The sequence below is a fragment of the Lampetra planeri genome, chromosome 39, assembly GCF_965212315.1.
Source record: "Lampetra planeri chromosome 39, kcLamPlan1.2.h2, whole genome shotgun sequence".
Lineage (NCBI taxonomy): Eukaryota > Metazoa > Chordata > Hyperoartia > Petromyzontiformes > Petromyzontidae > Lampetra > Lampetra planeri.
The window spans coordinates 4,947,450-4,965,244 of NC_136145.1; the positions used below are offsets into that span (position 1 = coordinate 4,947,450).

At 48.9% G+C, this 17,795-nt stretch overlaps 1 protein-coding gene across 1 annotated transcript; it reads left to right on the top strand.

Annotated features, from left to right (window-relative positions):
• The first annotated feature begins 3,946 nt into the window (after nt 1–3,946).
• On the top strand, nt 3,947–16,745 carry LOC144731523 (uncharacterized). Its single transcript, XM_078612643.1, has 3 exons — nt 3,947–4,526; nt 11,497–11,625; nt 14,392–16,745. Exons 1-3 carry the CDS (start codon nt 4,524–4,526, stop codon nt 15,436–15,438), a joined length of 1,179 nt encoding a protein of 392 aa, XP_078468769.1. The 5' UTR covers nt 3,947–4,523; the 3' UTR covers nt 15,439–16,745.
• Nucleotides 16,746–17,795: the final 1,050 nt, after the last annotated feature.

Genomic DNA, 17,795 nt, shown 5'->3' on the forward strand with positions numbered 1-17,795 from the left:
TCCACTCTCATCAATACGCTCATTCATCGGGCTAAGAAAGTGTCAGATGGTGATAGTCTGAGAAGTGAAATTCAACATTTTACAGAAGTGTTGCAATTGAACGGTTACGATGATGCACAAATCAACAGGGCATTGAATTCCAAAACCAAGTCAAATAACACGAGCATTAAAACTGCCCAAGTAATTAAAACTATAAAAACACGGTGCATTGTGGGAGTAACTGATAAACTAGCCAGATGTTTGTAAAAACAAAACATCCGAGTCAGATTTGGCACGGTACGTAAAATAAAAAAAATACTTATAATTGGGATAAAAAAAATTGGAATTCTCCAAAATGTTTCGCAAATAACGACATACTTAATTTTTTTAATTCTCAAAAAAGTCTGTGTTGCCCGCAGGATGCGATTGAAACATTATAATCTATCCACTGATGTGTTCATCGCTGCAACTAAAAACTCATCAATACCGCTGATAACATGAAAGTAAAAGTATACAATAGGCAACGGTTTGGGAAATGCTTCCCCCCGCCCCACCCCCTTCTAAGGCTACGGTGTCATTAATTAATGTGAGTTTTATTGTTAATTGTGCCTTGCAATCCGTTGTCAATGCAGCAGCACAAATACAGTAATGTGTTACAGTTCTATAACTTGGTTCACTTTGCCGAATAGCTTCATTACGATCTTTGAGAAGCAAATGACTTGCTTCACTGATTAATGCGATCGCATATTGTTCAGTGTTTAGCACGAGGTTAAATCAATTTGAAACATTAGGCTGATCCTGCCATACGGGTAAAACCAATACACCTCCAGGGTTATATTTTTTATTGGCCCAAATTATATATATATGTAAAACAACACGGAGATGTGTCTGTATGTTGTACCACATTTGACCTTTTTGACCATACTATAACATCACTAGAATTGACGACATTCACTAAAAAAATTACGTTTATATCATACATCTGCAATCTAGAAAATTATCATTTGTGGTTAATAGTCATACGATTTTTGTTACATCTTAACATTTTGGGTCTCGTCAGCAGCCTCGCTGAGAACTTGTTACTGGGCTGCCAGTTGCTATTGGCAAAAGCACTCCATCAAACCCAAAGAGGAAATATTGTTTCACTTCCAATAATGTTCCACGGAAGCACATAACGAGTCGTACCACTACGTAGTTTTTTTTGACAGCCACGTTGCAACTCTCCCTGATGTGTTTCCGGGTCGCACCAAGTATTGTGATGTCCGACGCGTCGCTCCGACGTGCTGAAAGCTTCTTCAGGAACTGAATCGGTCGAAGCGGAACCAGCACGCGAAGTGAAACAACGAAGAACGTGCCGAACAACACGTGGTACGAACCAAAAAACACAACTCGGAGCTGCGTGATGGATTATTCGTAAACAGTCTTTGTTTACCCAGAAAATACTCACGAAGTCTCGAGACTTATGTTCATCAGGGTCATGCTTCTGATTGCATTTTTCGGCAAATTCCTTTCTGATATTTCTGTTTATTTTATGGGACAAACAATACGCATATTATTGGTACTGCTACTATTGTTTGCCCAGGAAAGCCCAGGAGTCCTATTAATCTGTGTCCTGACAAAAAAAAACATTTTTTTTACGTGGGGCGGTGATGATCGCTGTGTATATTCCAATTGAATAATTTGTACATATTATTTTTCTCATATTTCGACCATGATGCTAGCACAACATGAGATACTTTTGCGAAAGTCGAATTATAAGGCGCTAATAATCGCATGAAAACAAAGACCCCATGTAGCCCTAATAAATTGCTGGAGTAAGGAATGTTAGCGAGCACCTATGGAGGCCGTCACGTCACACAAGGGGGTGGGTGGACAGCATCACGTCCGGCATCCTTTGCATCCCCAGTGGCAATGTTTACACATTACACCAGGTACTAATTTGAGGCTGAGTCGACCTAGGGGAGGCCCAAGACCGGTTAAAATAATCGTTACTTTTGTTGGCTGTGAATCAAACTCGGGTTGCCGGGTTTGTAGCGCAGTGCCTTGACCGCCACCATACACACCCCTATACAAACATATGCGGATTATAATCTTGTAAAATATAAAGCAAGAAGATAAATGCCTTGACAAGCGGTGTGTGTGTGTTAGCCATGGATCAGGAAGAGCCCGACTTTGACATCGTTATCAAGTATTTGCTGATGAGGCGTCAAGAAGCTCAAAAGCCAAGTTCAGGAATGGTCTGCTCAATTGAATCATCCTCATTATGAGTAGTTAGCCATAGTCAACTCACTGTTGCCTGTGTAGGCTTCCCAAGCTGTAATAATCCACGGAACCTGCAGCACACGAGATAATTGCATCGCTCTCAACTCCACGGTGAATGGCCCTCCCCGACGCATTCCATTATTTGACTGCCGCTCGATTAACTTTGCATTTTTGTTTGTGGCTTGGATTCCTGTTTTTTTTTACTCGGTGAATAAACAAATGTATTAAATGACAAATTTGTTTTAACAACGCCTTTTCATTTGCTGTACCTTAGAACGCCTTTGCAGCTAATTGTGTTGTTTATGATATTAAATGCTGAATTCCCATGTGGGCCACTTTGTAACATTTCAATGTTATGTTGAACCGAATTCTAATTTGTTGCACTCAGATCCTTATATTCTCACGATGTTTGCTGTGATGATGTTTAGCACGTTTTTTCAGCTGTTCAAATGTAGTACCCGTTTGGTTTTTATGAGGTTGCAATACGCATTTGATATTTCGTTCCGAATTGCAATTTTGTAACGGCCCATAAAACCTTTTTGCTGCCCTCTATGACGATTAGCTTGAGGTGCAGCCCTGCAACTGCTTGCGCAAGCTACTGCTGGTGCAAGGCCGTGCACGAAAGGGAACACGAGATAGCCCCCACCCCACGGTGGGGGCGGGGGGTAGTTGGCCTACTCTTCGGCACTGTCTGATATGTATTGGGCAAAGAAAAATGTGGGAGCACCCACACTTGAACCCACCACACGCGACCGAGTGATGCACTGACATTTACCCATTCATGTTGCTGGTGGTGAACAGATGTGGTGGGAGGGAGGGGGGGAGGGAGGGGGGAGGGAGGGGGGAAGGGGAAGTTCAACAACTTCGCGGCACCATCGTTTCGACTGCCTCGCTGGCCAGATCGATGCAAACCGGCCATGTCCGATTTGCACATCCATTGTGGTCGACCGGTTGCACCGGGGCAGCGGCATTCGAGGCTGCAATTTTGTAATCATTGCGCTGGAATTTTGCTTGTTTGTTTAAGGTGTATGATGTTTGACCCTGGGTATTAATGGTCACTCTCAATACCCGTTTGCTATTGTACTATATTTATTGTGCCAAGTTTTCCCTTGAAATAGACTTACTTTGGTCTCAACGGGGCCTTTACCGGACTTTACATGTGTAAATTGTCATCATGCGAATGTGCGCAACCCCTTATCAGTCCACCGCTAGATGGAAGCCATGTCGCTCACCGAGGTTACTTGGTCACACTGCTCAGAGCACGTTGCTAACGGTTGGTGGAGGAGCCCAATGTCGATCGCTTTTTTGCCAACTAATGTTAACCGTGGCCGGTAATCGAACTAAGATGTCCGGGTTCGCTGGGGGGAGAGTGCGTTAGCCGCTGAGCCACCACTCCACTCGCACTACGCAGCACGCGAAACCTGGGGGGCTGCAAGTCTCCTGCAGCGCAGCTTTCCTCTTTACCCCATGGTCATAATCAGACTTTCACTCATCGCTCAGTGGGAAAGGGAGTGCATGGGGAACGGTGGGTGGGAGTGTTGTGGGTAGGGAGGGGGAGTGAGCAGACGTGGTTGGAGGGTTTCAGCTAAAGTCCCCGACCGTGGGAGTCGCGAGAGGAGATATAGAGCGAGGAGGAGGAGGAGGGAGAGACGAGGGAGACATGTATGGAGCATATACCCCCACTGCAGAGAGGCGACGCAATTTATTTATTTATTTTGTTCCAATTCTATATCCCCACCACCCTCCACCACCACTCCTCCCCCCCCACCTCCCACCACATTCTTGGCGGCGCGGAACCTTCTTTTCCTCCAACGTGATCACAAACGGACCCCTTCCTCGCCCTCCACAGAGCCGGCGGCAAGCCAAGCTCGGCTCCTCTGTGTGGTCTGCAGCAGACCCGACTTGCGCTAGCGAGCCCTTCGACTCTCGTGTCGTTTTGTGCTTATTTAGTTGACGGAAGCTCGTGATCGCATGCGTACACATACACGCACGCTCAATATGTAATCGGCTCTTCGGTTGTCATTAGGTATGCGTGTGTGCGCTCGTGGCTGGTACCGATATTATTAAACTGTTGTACTGCTGCACGGTTAGAGATATATCCTGCATCTTATACACGTACGGACGATAGCCAAGCGGAGTAGATCGGAGCACGCAATGAAACGCCGGAGGCTGGCTCGCACCACATCGTGCCTCGCGCCGCCGACTTTGAATCTCGCCGGTTCGAGTCCCACTAACGGAGGAACTGAGTTCAATGCGCCGAGCCCAGAGGTATTGCAGGAATTATGGTAAGTACCCGTGCGTAGTTTGCTTGGCTTCACGCGTGAACTTGGGAGCGGAATAAATGGGAGGAGGGGGGAGGTATTGGCCGTGTATGATGAATGAACTGATGAATATAAAGGTATTAAAATAGAACAATGATGCGTCTTGTTCACACATCGCATTGATAAGTTAAAGGAAGCGTGCGCTGTACCGCACGCTGTTTTTTTTAACGTTTGTTTTAGAACGTCGCGGGCTCTTCGGTTTGACGAAGCGAAGGAAGTAACACGTATGCGTAATTTTTTTAAATGCCTAGCGTGATTGCTGCGATGTTTCACGATTGTAGAATTGTAGTGATGTAGTGTACTGCCAATGATTTCAGCTGGTTGAATAACACGCGCGTGTGTATGACTGTGGAATGTATGAAAGTACTGTAGATGTCTTAGTGACTTTTTTATATATATAAAATGTATCGGGCGATCGGTGGCGCAGTGAGTTAGTGGTTCTCGCCCACTGCGCTATGGACCCGGCCGGGAGGACCTGGGTTCGATTCCCGGCCACGGATTACATCGCTGGCGAGGGATATCCGATATAGGCCTGCCCACCCTACCCATTTCACCCGCCCGCACTTATCAGCAATTACCGATTTTGCGGAGAAAGGAATTTCACTCTAGCAGTGGAGTAACTTACTCGCTAAATAATACCTTTCATAAATAAATTGTCTTTGGGTTCTATCGCGTAAGTATGAATGTGTCGTAACCCGCCACCACCGACACAACCAACCGGTAAGGTTTGTCACGTAAATAATACTTCTATAAGACACACATTACAGTACTTCAACCATTCATCTTGTACATTGCTAACAAAGCAATCAATACAGAACGTAGACTAATCATACACTCTATATATAACAACCCTGTCCATATATACCCTACGTACACTACATATTGCACAGTCATATACGGGAACTGTGAAACTGGCTGTTACTGGCTGACAAGTGCTTAAAGTATTTTGAATTGTCAATTTTTTTCATTAAAATAATGACACTTACCATCCGAAATATTTCAAAAAATGTTTAAAATTGTCCTCCAACTATTAGTGGTCTCCTAATCGAATAGCAGAAGCACAATCTGGAACATGTGCTGCACATGGGCATCACGTGATTAATATCCCTTTGGGTTAAGTGAATAATGAACAGATTCGACATGCAATTTTTACTATTCAAGCATTATCAGTTTAACATGGACCTTTTATTTATATATATGTCCATGTACTTATTTGTCAAGATAGTGGTCCGGACTGAGAAAAGTTCATGAGTTGGGGATTGGCTTCGCCCATCATCCCTCCAGCGTCGATGGCAATAGGTCCAACCTTGTAGCAAGTAAACAGTGCGATCGTGCTGGCACGAGCCTCCCGCCCATCATGCAAATGTAAAATCAATAATACCTGATTTGAAGCTTTCGTGACTGCAGGAATCCATACTCCTTTGGTTCTTTCGGTAAAGTCACGTAGGTATGAAATAAAATGAATCGCGACGTTTCGGGCGCAACACAAGCGTCCGTTATCAAGTGATTTGTTTTATTTAACACCTACGTGACTTAACCGAAAGAACCAAAGAGTATTGATAATACCGCAAAACTCGGCTGAGCAAGAGATGCTCAGAGAAAACGAAACCCTGAAATACGTTCAACTAAAACTGCCCCAGACGCTCCCTAACACCAACCTCCAACACTTTTCTCTAAAGCTAACACTCCCCTCGAACACCCGAACTCATGCCAGCACTATCCAGAACACGAGTACTGCCCCTGGCATGCGCTATCACAACCAGTACAGCTAACACCTCCAATTTATAATGCTGTTCCTTGAAATAGCACAACACAAACGCCTGGACCATACAAATATCAGAATCTTCATTTATACGGGAGGAATCCGATGAGCTATGAAGCTCTTTCCACACATATCATGAACACCGTGACAAAACTAACCCGATGCATTCCTCTCCCTCTGCCTCCTTCGCTTCGCTCGCCGTCGTATCAGTGTCGCGCCTTCCATTAGCACGGTTGCTTACGTACGGTGCGAAAAAAGGTCTCGTCACTCATATGTGTCTCTTATCCCACTCTGTCTGTGTGTGTGTCTACTCTCCTGCATGTGCCCTCCTACCGAACCCCCCCCGCCCCCCATCTCCGTATAGTGTCGTCCTCTCTGGCATATTTCCCATCCTTTGCCTGCCATTCAATGCAAAAGTCTCAGCCCATCACCCATCATCAACCCATGAGAGACGACATCCTGCACATCGTGCTGTGACGGTCCCACCTGAAGAAGGAAGCTTGTGTTGCCTCCGAAACGTCGTGATTTTTAAACAATTTTTTTTTAGAAAATTTCTTTATTTATTTTACTTTTATTAATTTACATTTTTTACCTACGTGACTTCACCGATTAAACCTAAGAATATGAATCCTTGCAGTCACGAAAGCTTCAAATCTAGAATCCTGCACAAGCCCGATCAACGCTCTCTGTTTACAGACCTGTTGACAAGCAACTCCCTGGACAGGGGCAACCTTCACCATGCCGCGTCGGTCATCGCGGGGGTTGTTTGGTCATACTTCACCACATTTCGTCACTGCCGATTTGTGAAGGAATAGGGTTGGTGGGAAATCTCAAGATCGGTTCAGATATCACTCTGCACCGATACCAACGAAAACATCAACAAATGTATTAGATATGATAGGTGACCAGAAATGGCTCTTCTTCATACCACTGATATTAGACGTGATCGGGAAATGAACTGAAATGGGCAGATTCATCGTGCAGTGCGCTAACCATTGCGCCACCGTTCCCAACCCCCCTTGCCTCTCTTATCACTGAATCATAACTTTGACTTGTCCGCAGCGACGAATGTATGCACGCACAGCTAATACACAGCCATGTACACAGATGGTGTACATGTACACGATGGTGCAGCCCAGAGGAGCGAACTATGCGTGTGGTTGCTGGTGTTGCTGTTATATGTGCATGGGTGCGTTGGGTCTTCGGGTGTCTGTGATGTCTGTGTGTGGATACTGGGGGTGATGTCTCTACACGTGTGTGTGTGTTGGTGGTGCTGTCTCTACACGTGTGTGTGTTGATACTGGTCGTGCTGTCTCCACACGTGTGTGTGGATACTGGTGGTGATGTCTCTACACGTGTGTGGGTGCTGGTGGTGCTGTCTCTACACGTGTTTGTGGATACTGGGGGTGATGTCTCTACACGTGTGTGTGTGGATGCTGGTGGTGATGTCTCTACGCGTGTGTGTGGATACTGGGGGTGATGTCTCTACACGTGTGTGTGTGGGTGCTGGTGGTGATGTCTCTACACGTGTGTGTGGATACTGGGGGTGATGTCTCTACACGTGTGTGTGGATGCTGGTGGTAATGTCTCTACACGTGTGTGTGGGTGCTGGTGGTGATGTCTCTACACGTGTGTGTGGATGCTGGTGGTGATGTCTCTACACGTGTGTGTGGATGCTAGTGGTAATGTCTCTACACGTGTGTGTGGGTGCTGGTGGTGATGTCTCTACACGTGTGTGTGGATGCTGGTGGTGATGTCTCTACACGTGTGTGTGTGGATGCTGGTGGTAATGTCTCTACACGTGTGTGTGGGTGCTGGTGGTGATGTCTCTACACGTGTGTGTGGATGCTGGTGGTGATGTCTCTACACGTGTGTGTGGATGCTAGTGGTAATGTCTCTACACGTGTGTGTGGGTGCTGGTGGTGATGTCTCCACACGTGTGTGTGGATACTGGGGGTGATGTCTCTACACGTGTGTGTGTGGATGCTGGTGGTGATGTCTCTACACGTGTGTGTGGGTGCTGGTGGTGATGTCTCCACACGTGTGTGTGGATACTGGGGGTGATGTCTCTACACGTGTGTGTGGATGCTGGTGGTGATGTCTCTACACGTGTGTGTGTGGGTGCTGGTGGTGATGTCTCCACACGTGTGTGTGGATACTGGGGGTGATGTCTCTACACGTGTGTGTGGATGCTGGTGGTGATGTCTCTACACGTGTGTGTGTTGATACTGGTCGTGCTGTCTCCACACGTGTGTGTGTGGGTGCTGGTGGTGATGTCTCCACACGTGTGTGTGGATACTGGTCGTGCTGTCTCCACACGTGTGTGTGGATGCTGGTGGTGATGTCTCTACACGTGTGTGTGGATACTGGGGGTGATGTCTCCACACGTGTGTGTGGATACTGGGGGTGATGTCTCCACACGTGTGTGTGGATGCTGGGGGTGATGTCTCCACACGTGTGTGTGGATACTGGGGGTGATGTCTCCACACGTGTGTGTGGATGCTGGTGGGTATGTCTGTGTGTATTTGCTGGTGGTGTTGACTGTGTGTGTGTGGGTGCTGGTGGTGCTGACTGTGTGTGGGTGGTGGTGGTGCTGACTGTGTGTGTGGGTGCTGGTGGTGCTGACTGTGTGTGTGGTACTGGTGGTGTTGACTGTGTGTGTGGGTGCTGGTGGTGCTGACTGTGTGTGTGGTACTGGTAGTGCTGACTGTGTGTGTGGTGGTGGTGGTCCTGACTGTGTGTGTGGGTGGTGCTGTGTGTGTGGGTGCTGGTGGTGCTGACTGTGTGTGGGTGGTGGTGGTGCTGACTGTGTGTGTGGGTGCTGGTGGTGCTGACTGTGTGTGTGGTACTGGTGGTGTTGACTGTGTGTGTGGGTGCTGGTGGTGCTGACTGTGTGTGTGGTACTGGTGGTGCTGACTGTGTGTGTGGTGGTGGTGGTGCTGACTGTGTGTGTGGTGCTGGTGGTGCTGACTATGTGTGAGTGGTGGTGGTGCTGACTGTGTGTGTGGGTGCTGGTGGTGCTTACTGTGTGTGTGGTACTGGTGGTGTTGACTGTGTGTGTGGGTGCTGGTGGTGTTGACTGTGTGTGTGGTACTGGTGGTGCTGACTGTGTGTGTGGTGGTGGTGGTGCTGACTGTGTGTGTGGTGCTGGTGGTGCTGACTGTGTGTGTGGTGCTGGTGGTGCTGACTGTGTGTGTGGTGGTGGTGCTGACTGTGTGTGTGGGTGCTGGTGGTGCTGACTGTGTGTGTGGTGCTGGTGGTGCTGACTGTGTGTGTGTGTGCTGGTGGTGCTGACTGTGTGTGTGGGTGGTGGTGGTGCTGACTGTGTGTGTGGGTGCTGGTGGTGCTGTCTGTGTGTGTGCGGTGCCAGTGCTGACTGTGTGTGGTGCTGGTGGTGCTGTCTGTGTGTGTAGGTGCTGGTGCTGTCTGTGTGTGTGGGTGCTGGTGGTGCTGACTGTGTGTGTGCGGTGCCAGTGCTGTCTGTGTGTGTGGGTGCTGGTGGTGCTGACTGTGTGTGTAGGTGCTGGTGCTGTCTGTGTGTGTGGATGCTGGTGGTGCTGACTGTGTGTGTGTGTGGTGGTGCTGTCTGTGTGTGTGGGTGCTGGTGGTGCTGACTGTGTGTGTGGTGCTGGTGGTGCTGACTGTGTGTGTGTGTGCTGGTGGTGCTGACTGTGTGTGTGGGTGGTGGTGGTGCTGACTGTGTGTGTAGGTGCTGGTGGTGCTGACTGTGTGTGTGGGTGGTGGTGCTGGTGCTGTCTGTGTGTGTGGGTGTGGTGGAGCTGACTGTGTGTGTGTGGTGCCAGTGCTGACTGTGTGTGTGTGTGTGGTGGTGCTGTCTGTGTGTGTGGGTGCTGGTGGTGCTGACTGTGTGTGTAGGTGCTGGTGCTGTCTGTGTGTGTGGGTGCTGGTGGTGCTGACTGTGTGTGTGTGTGGTGGTGCGGTCTGTGTGTGTGTGGGTGCTGGTGGTGCTGACTGTGTGTGTAGGTGCTGTTGGTGCTGACTGTGTGTGTGGGTGGTGGTGCTGGTGCTGTCTGTGTGTGTGGGTGTGGTGGAGCTGACTGTGTGTGTGGGTGGTGGTGGTGGTTCTGGTGCTGACTGTGTGTGTGGGTGCTGGTGGTGCTGACTGTGTGTGTGGGTGCTGTCTGTGTGTGTGGGTGGTGGTGGTGCTGTCTGTCTGTGTGTAGTGTGGAGGTGCTGTCTGTGTGTGTGGTGCTGGTGGTGCTGACTGTATGTGTGGGTGCTGTCTGTGTGTGTGTGTGGGTGGTGGTGGTGCTGTCTGTGTGTGTGTAGTGTGGAGGTGCTGTCTGTGTGTGTGGTGCTGGTGGTACTCACTGTGTGTGTGGGTGCTGGTGGTGCTGTCTGTGTGTGTGTGTGGTGGTGCTGTCTGTGTGTGTGGTGCTGGTGGTACTGACTGTGTGTGTGGTGGTGGTGCTGACTGTGTGTGTTGGTGGTGGTGGTGCTGACTGTGTGTGTGTGTGGTGGTGGTGCTGTCTGTGTGTGTGGGTGCTGGTGGTGCTGACTGTGTGTGTGGTGTTGGTGGTGCTGACTGTGTGTGTGGGTGGAGGTGGTGCTGACTGTGTGTGTGGGTGTGGTGGAGCTGACTGTGTGTGTGGGTGGTGGTGGTGCTGGTGCTGACTGTGTGTGTGGGTGGAGGTGGTGCTGACTGTGTGTGTGGGTGTGGTGGAGCTGACTGTGAGTGTGGGTGGTGGTGGTGCTGGTGGTGCTGGTGGTGCTGGTGCTGACTGTGTGTGTGGGTGGTGGTGCTGGTGCTGACTGTGTGTGTGGGTGTGGTGGAGCTGACTGTGTGTGTGGGTGGTGGTGGTGCTGGTGCTGACTGTGTGTGTGGGTGCTGGTGGTGCTGACTGTGTGTGTGGGTGGTGGTGGTGCTGGTGCTGACTGTGTGTGTGGATGGTGGTGGTGCTCTCTGTGTGTGTGGGTGCTGCTGGTGCTGTGTGTGTGGATGGTGCTGGTGCTGACTGTGTGTGTGGGTGCTGGTGGTGCTGTGTGTGTGGATGGTGGTGGTGCTGACTGTGTGTGTAGATGCTGGTGCTGCTGTGTGTGTGGATGGTGGTGGTGCTGTCTGTGTGTGGTGACTGGTGGTGCTGTGTGTGTGGATGGTGGTGGTGCTGCTGTCTGTGCGCGCTGTTACGATTATCGTTATTATTTCTTCAGCTCCCCGGGCAGCAGCATAGCGCCGTGCAAGTGAAGCGCTCGCTCGTGAAGGATCAGGTGCGCGAGGTGATCGGGGGCTTGGAGATTGTGCTCGGAGAGCTGAAAGATGTGGCGAAGGAGCTGAAAGAGGTACGCATCTTTGGCCCAGTGAACGGTTTACAAAATGACCCCCCCACCCCCCCCACACGTCTCCGTATAGGAGTCACTCTGTGTAGAGGAGACTATTTAAATATAAAGGGACATCCCTCCAATTGCTTGATCACACCACTGCCGACGGAAGGACCCTCGCTAGAAAGAGCTCTAGAGAAAACCGTCTAGAAGATATTTGGTCGATTCTTCCAAGCTAGCCTATATTATATAAAACTTAACCAACATTCTTTTTTTACCAGGTAATGTCCACTGAGCTGTAAATGTTTTTTTTTTCAGAAGCGACCTGTCCACAAATAGATAGTTTAACGAAGTGGCTTATGACGTGGAATTTTATAGCAGCCAGATCCTCCCAACGCATGCTTCTCAATGTGAAGGGAAACACTGGAGGACGCGGAAATAAATCCACGCGACCACGAGGAGAACATGCACATTCCAAATATACAGATGTGAGGGATAGGATCGAAGCAAGAACCTCCTGTATACTAGGCGTGGTAGTGAACATCTCGTCACCGCGTTATCCAGTATCTATTTAGAGGTAAAACGATTCAAACCCTGCCTCCCCCTCCCACCACCACCTCTTCACGACTCGTTCACTCAGTGGCGATTCATAAGCGATTGTTTATTTAAACATTGCAGTGGATTCAGCGGCCTCTGGTGGCTGGATGGTGTCACGTGAACCCATTACTCACAACACATACGAATCCATAAACATCGATTGTTGTATCACGATGTATTGCGAGGTTAAGAATCGATATTTATCGTTTTTTTGCACACTCCTAATGCCCATTCGTGAATGCTCCATTCTCTATGACAGTTACGGTCTTGCGTACGTGTGAATGTGTGCACGTGTGTGCAAGGATATGTCTGTGTTTGTATGAGTTTATTTATTTAAGCCTACGGTTTAAACATACTTCACCACGCTGGTAACTGTGGGTTGTTGAATGCTGGAAGAGTACAGAACGGCAGTGAATGTTGCTGCACTGCTCTCGACTGCACTACAACTTTCTACTGCATCTCTCTCTTATACGTGGTGGTCACCCCCATCCAAGCACTGTCCAGGCTCAACCCCTGCTTGACTTCCCATATCTGACAGCACCTGGCAATTTCCCACGTGATTTCATCCAGGATAAATATCACTTAACTCCTAATGTCGAGTGAAACACGATCATCTACACGGCGTCTACCGTCCAGACCCCGCCGCAGTTAATAGCACTTGACTCGCAATCCGATGATTGCATAAATTGCCCTAACTTATTTGATTAGCCAGACAATCTATGAGTCTTAAGAGGATGGTCCACCTCTGAGATGCTTGGTCAATTCCATAAATGCGTATTGTTACGTGAGTGATATGTAATACGTATAAGTGCGTGTGTATGTGCACTAATTCACAGCGCTCGATGATATACAATCAATCATAAGTTGCTGACATGTGTAATACGTGTAAAGCACTATAAGCTATGCTGACCATTAATGTAGAGTCAGCATTTGAATGCTAATTTGTTTCAGCAGTGCTATACATTGAGTTGCAAATACTGTACTGCATTTATATAGACTGGGTGGCACTGTTTGGTCAGAGGACGCCCACTCGTTATCAGAAGGTTGCAAGTTCTGACCGCGGTTGAACCTTGCATTCCAAATGGAGTCGATAAAACAAGAACCATGATTTGGGAAATAAACAGTTGTTAATGTAACACGTTTGACTTTCGCGACCGATATTATGATTCGTAGTTGAATCTCAGGCCAGATGGCCGCGTGAGTAATAACGCATGTGTATCCTTTGTACAGACCGTTCCCTGCCATGGGAACGTGGAACTTCCACCACTCTCCGTGTCAGCAGGAGATCATTTACCTTGAGACATTCTGACTGCCCTCAACAAAAACAAAAAGTCCCATGTATTTATTCAATCATGCGCGAACACGTGCCCTTACACTGACCGTGGGAGGAAGTGTTTAACGCTATGGGCAAGTGTTGTTATCGGGCACTCACTGAGGTCGACACGGCGCACAATATCGAGTGCTTTATCGAGTACCGTGACCGGCCCACTTTGTCTCCCCAGTGCTGATGTTTACAGACCTCATTAGGTACTTTCCTCTAAGACTGAATTGACATCACGGAGGCCTAATATATATATATACCGTGAGTAAACTTGTTAGCCATAGACGCGATTCAATGCACTGGTGCCACGACCAACCAACCCCCCACACACACACAGGCACAGATCCTTCATGTTTAGCTTTAACAAACTGTTGCGGCAAGTAGTTTTTATCGAGCACTCAAAAGGTCGGCACAGCACACTAGGTGGTAGATGGCCAGCACCACGCCCGGGCGCATTTGTCTCCCGAGTGACCATGTTTACATATCTCACCAGGCACTCATTTGAGGCCGAGTCGACCTAGAGGCGGCCCAAGACTGGTTCAGATAATTGTCACTGGTATTTGTGGCCATGAGCCGGAATCAACCTTGGATTCGTAGATGAGCACACTAACCGTTACACTATCGTTCCTCACATGTACACAATTACAAACAAAAGGTAGTGTGCACGACTCATACGTAGCGTTACGTATATGACGTACTGTGCGCGTGGACTGAACCAACTGTGTTTAGTTTGTTGTCCTTCCCCCGCACATCTGATTAGCACAGTTGGCCACATACGGTGCGAAAGAAGCTCAACATATATTCATTCACACGCGTGCGATGTGGAACAACCCCCATCCCACCGCCGGCTTCTCTCCCGCCGTGCCTAGGTCGTCTCCCAGATCGACACGCTCACCGCCAGCCTTAACCTGGACGAGGAGACGGACGACTCCAAGTGCAGCACCCTCAACAGCTCCTCGAGCGGCAACACTGGCTCCAGCGGAGGCGGCGCGGCTGCCGTTGCTCGTTTCAGCACCACGGTCAGCGCCGCGCGTTTCAGCACAACGGTCAACGCTTCGCGCTTCAGCAACACGGTCAGCGCCTTCGCCAGCCGCACCTCGGCCACCGCCTCCGTGCTCACGGTTCTCCGGAAGCCGAGGCCACCTCCACCCCCTCCCAGAACCACACCGGTGTCGCTGCCCCAGCTGCCCTTTTGCGAGGATCCGGGCCAGCGGGGCAGCTCCTTGGAGCCGACAGAGCAGGAGGAGGAGGAGGAGCAGGGGACTGTGGCAAGAGACGGCGGCGACAGGGAGAGGAAGCGGGAAGTGGGAGATAACTTTTGCTGCCAACGGCGGCAGTTCGAGCTGAGCTACACGGCAGTGCGGCAGCGGACAGAGCTCGTGCGGGACTCGGCCTCTTATCAACATGATCAGTCGAATCATTATTACCATCATCATCAACAGCATCTTCAGCAGCAGCAGCATCGTTATCAGCACCGGCAAGTGGACCAACACGCGCTCAAGGATCGTGTACGCTTCAATGACCTCGTCGAGTTCAGCGACCTGGTCGAGGAAGAAGAGGAGGAGGAAAGTAATGAGGACCCTTTGCCATCAGTGGAGGCACGGGGTCATCCGTTGGGGCAAATCGTCTGCAACCAGAGCGCGCTGCAGGTGGAAGCCATGCAATTGAGACACCACCACCACCAAATCCACCACCATCACCACCATCAGCAACAGCAGCAGCAGCAGCTCGCGTGCTCCGTGCAATTGAACGCGGGTGCTCTGCACGCTCTGCCACCCTCTGGCTTCCTAAGGGACAGTAGGAGCATTTCCTACCACGCCAGGGATACGACCGTGATTGCGCATGCCCAGAGAGACTCTGAGGGTCACCCGCCCCCCAAGCAAATACTGAGAAAGTCGAAGACCACCGTGGTATAGGGTGCACCGGTGTGTGCAGTGCAATATCTGTGGCGATGGCAGTGGTGGTGGTGGGGTTACGAATATTAATAATAAAGTTCTGCTTTGGGAAATAATGCTGGCTAAGTTTGGTAGCTGATGGCTGAATGTAAGGACACACCGCATTGTGCGAGCCTGTGTTTTAATTGCCCTATAGGATCCCTTGCGGAATGGTACAAAAATCTCACATAGCAAACTCCATTTACCAATTTCCTCCGTTCAATGCACATTGGAGTCGTTGTACACAGCATGCACCTGATGATCAGTACACTGCCCACATAAAGTAGAAAATATTCGAATTAAGATCACTGTATTTGTTTTTGTATGTGTCAGGTGACGCAAGTGGTTGCTGTTTCAGATTAAGAGCGAGTGTATTGTTTTTGTGGGTGTGTGGGCACTTGTGTCTCGCATGGACTGAGTGCTTTGGTTGCATTAAGATCAACTTTTTGTGACTGTGTGTGCATATGTGCAGCAGTTAGCGTGCTGCACTACGAACCTGGCGAACCAAGTTCGATTCCGACTCACTTTCAACATCATTGACGATTGTTTGAACCGGTACTGGGCCTCCCCTAAGTCGACTCGGCCCCAATGAGTACGGTGTGTAGATATCAGAACTGCAGAGACAAAGTTGGCCGGGCATGGTGCTGGCCACCCACTCCATCGTGTGCTGTGCCAGCCTTAATAGGTGCTTGCTAACAGCACTTGTCCCAATATTCTGTTAAGGATATGCGGAGGATCCTTCTCTTACCCGACACGATGCAAAGTACTTATTGAGAGTGATGCGTTTCCCTCTCTGACAAAAAGAAAGAAAGTGCCAATGCAAGTTCATCATCAGGCGTGTGCAGCGTGTAACGCAATATTTTCTATCCTAAGGGAAGTGACTTGGTAAATGCGCAAAGACGTGTCCTTGTGTTTGGCGCTTTATAAAGCGCTGCCATACAATGGCATGGTCTCTACAAACATAATTCATGCCTTGCTATGTAAATGGCCTACCCTGTATATAGTACTCTGTATAGTACCGCATAGGCGTTTGAAAGAAGCAAAAATGCTCAGGGATTTTAATAGTGCCGAATGAGACGTGTGTGTACATGAGGCGTGCCTGTTTATTTATTTAACTCGTGCACTGCTATAAATACATTGTGGGCGGGAGGGGGGGTGAGGATGCTTGTTTCACACCCGCTTGCTCGGACTTCTGAGCAGATGAGTTGTAGCTGCCGGGCCCTTGAACATGACCGCTATTCAATGTTTGCTTCGAATTATATTTATACCATACGCGGTTGTGGAGACAACTTGTACTGGGTTGTGTGAATTTATTACCCAGGTGACTTTCAAAAAGTAACACCTCGTTCATTTTCTTCTCAGTAGACTCCAAATCGACAGAAGCACTCCTCCAACATGACGATGCCAGATCGTCCCATATTATCGTCAGAATTCCGGAGTTCATTACTCATAGTCCACATGCCAAAGCAGAACACGGTGCAACCCGAAGTATCAGAACTTTACGAGTGTCGATGGATTCATTCATTTGGTGAATGTGTTGATCATTTGCAATGTTAATCGAATAAAAATCAGTGTTATTGGCCACATAAAGAAATTGTAACTGCAAAAGTTACGCCACCCTCAGATAGTACCGACTGGTGAAACATCTGGTCTGGCTACCTGGACGATGAGGTCAGGTTTACTGTGCTGCTTATTTCACTCGATGCATGCTTGAGTTGGCACGCCGATATTTGCATCTGACAATTCCAGACAATATACGCGAGCCCGAGAAACATCAGAGGTCATTGCACAGAATGTTCTGCCATATCTGCCGTGCAGAATAGATCTGGCGCGTTCATATTATCACTGCTCGGCCACCAAGCAGGACGGTTTATGTGAGCAACATCGTGAAAATGGCACTGCCGGCAAAGAGCACTGTTCTTTGACGGTTTGTGCGACACCGATGAATCGTTTTATTGTGTTGGAATTCTCGGCCCGTGGTCTCACGTTGGCACCGGTGCATTGGAAAATATGAGGCAATGTAAAAAAAAAAATCTGCCAAATGTTCTTGGCATTCCCATGAATAACATTTTGTATCCGTTCAATAAAACGTTATTGATTTTGGAAAAATAGGAGGATTTACTTTTGGTGCAGCCCTGGGCTGTAAGTCTATATATATATATATACACACATAGACTGTACCATTACATGGATATGGGATGCCCGCAGAAATCAATCTCGGGTATTTGAGCACAAAAGGCCACATTTGCACATTTGTCCCGATTTGCTCGTGAAGGGCGTTAATACGGAAAGGACAAATGGGAAGCCAAGTAGGCAGCAGTAATGCAGTCTCTTCTTCT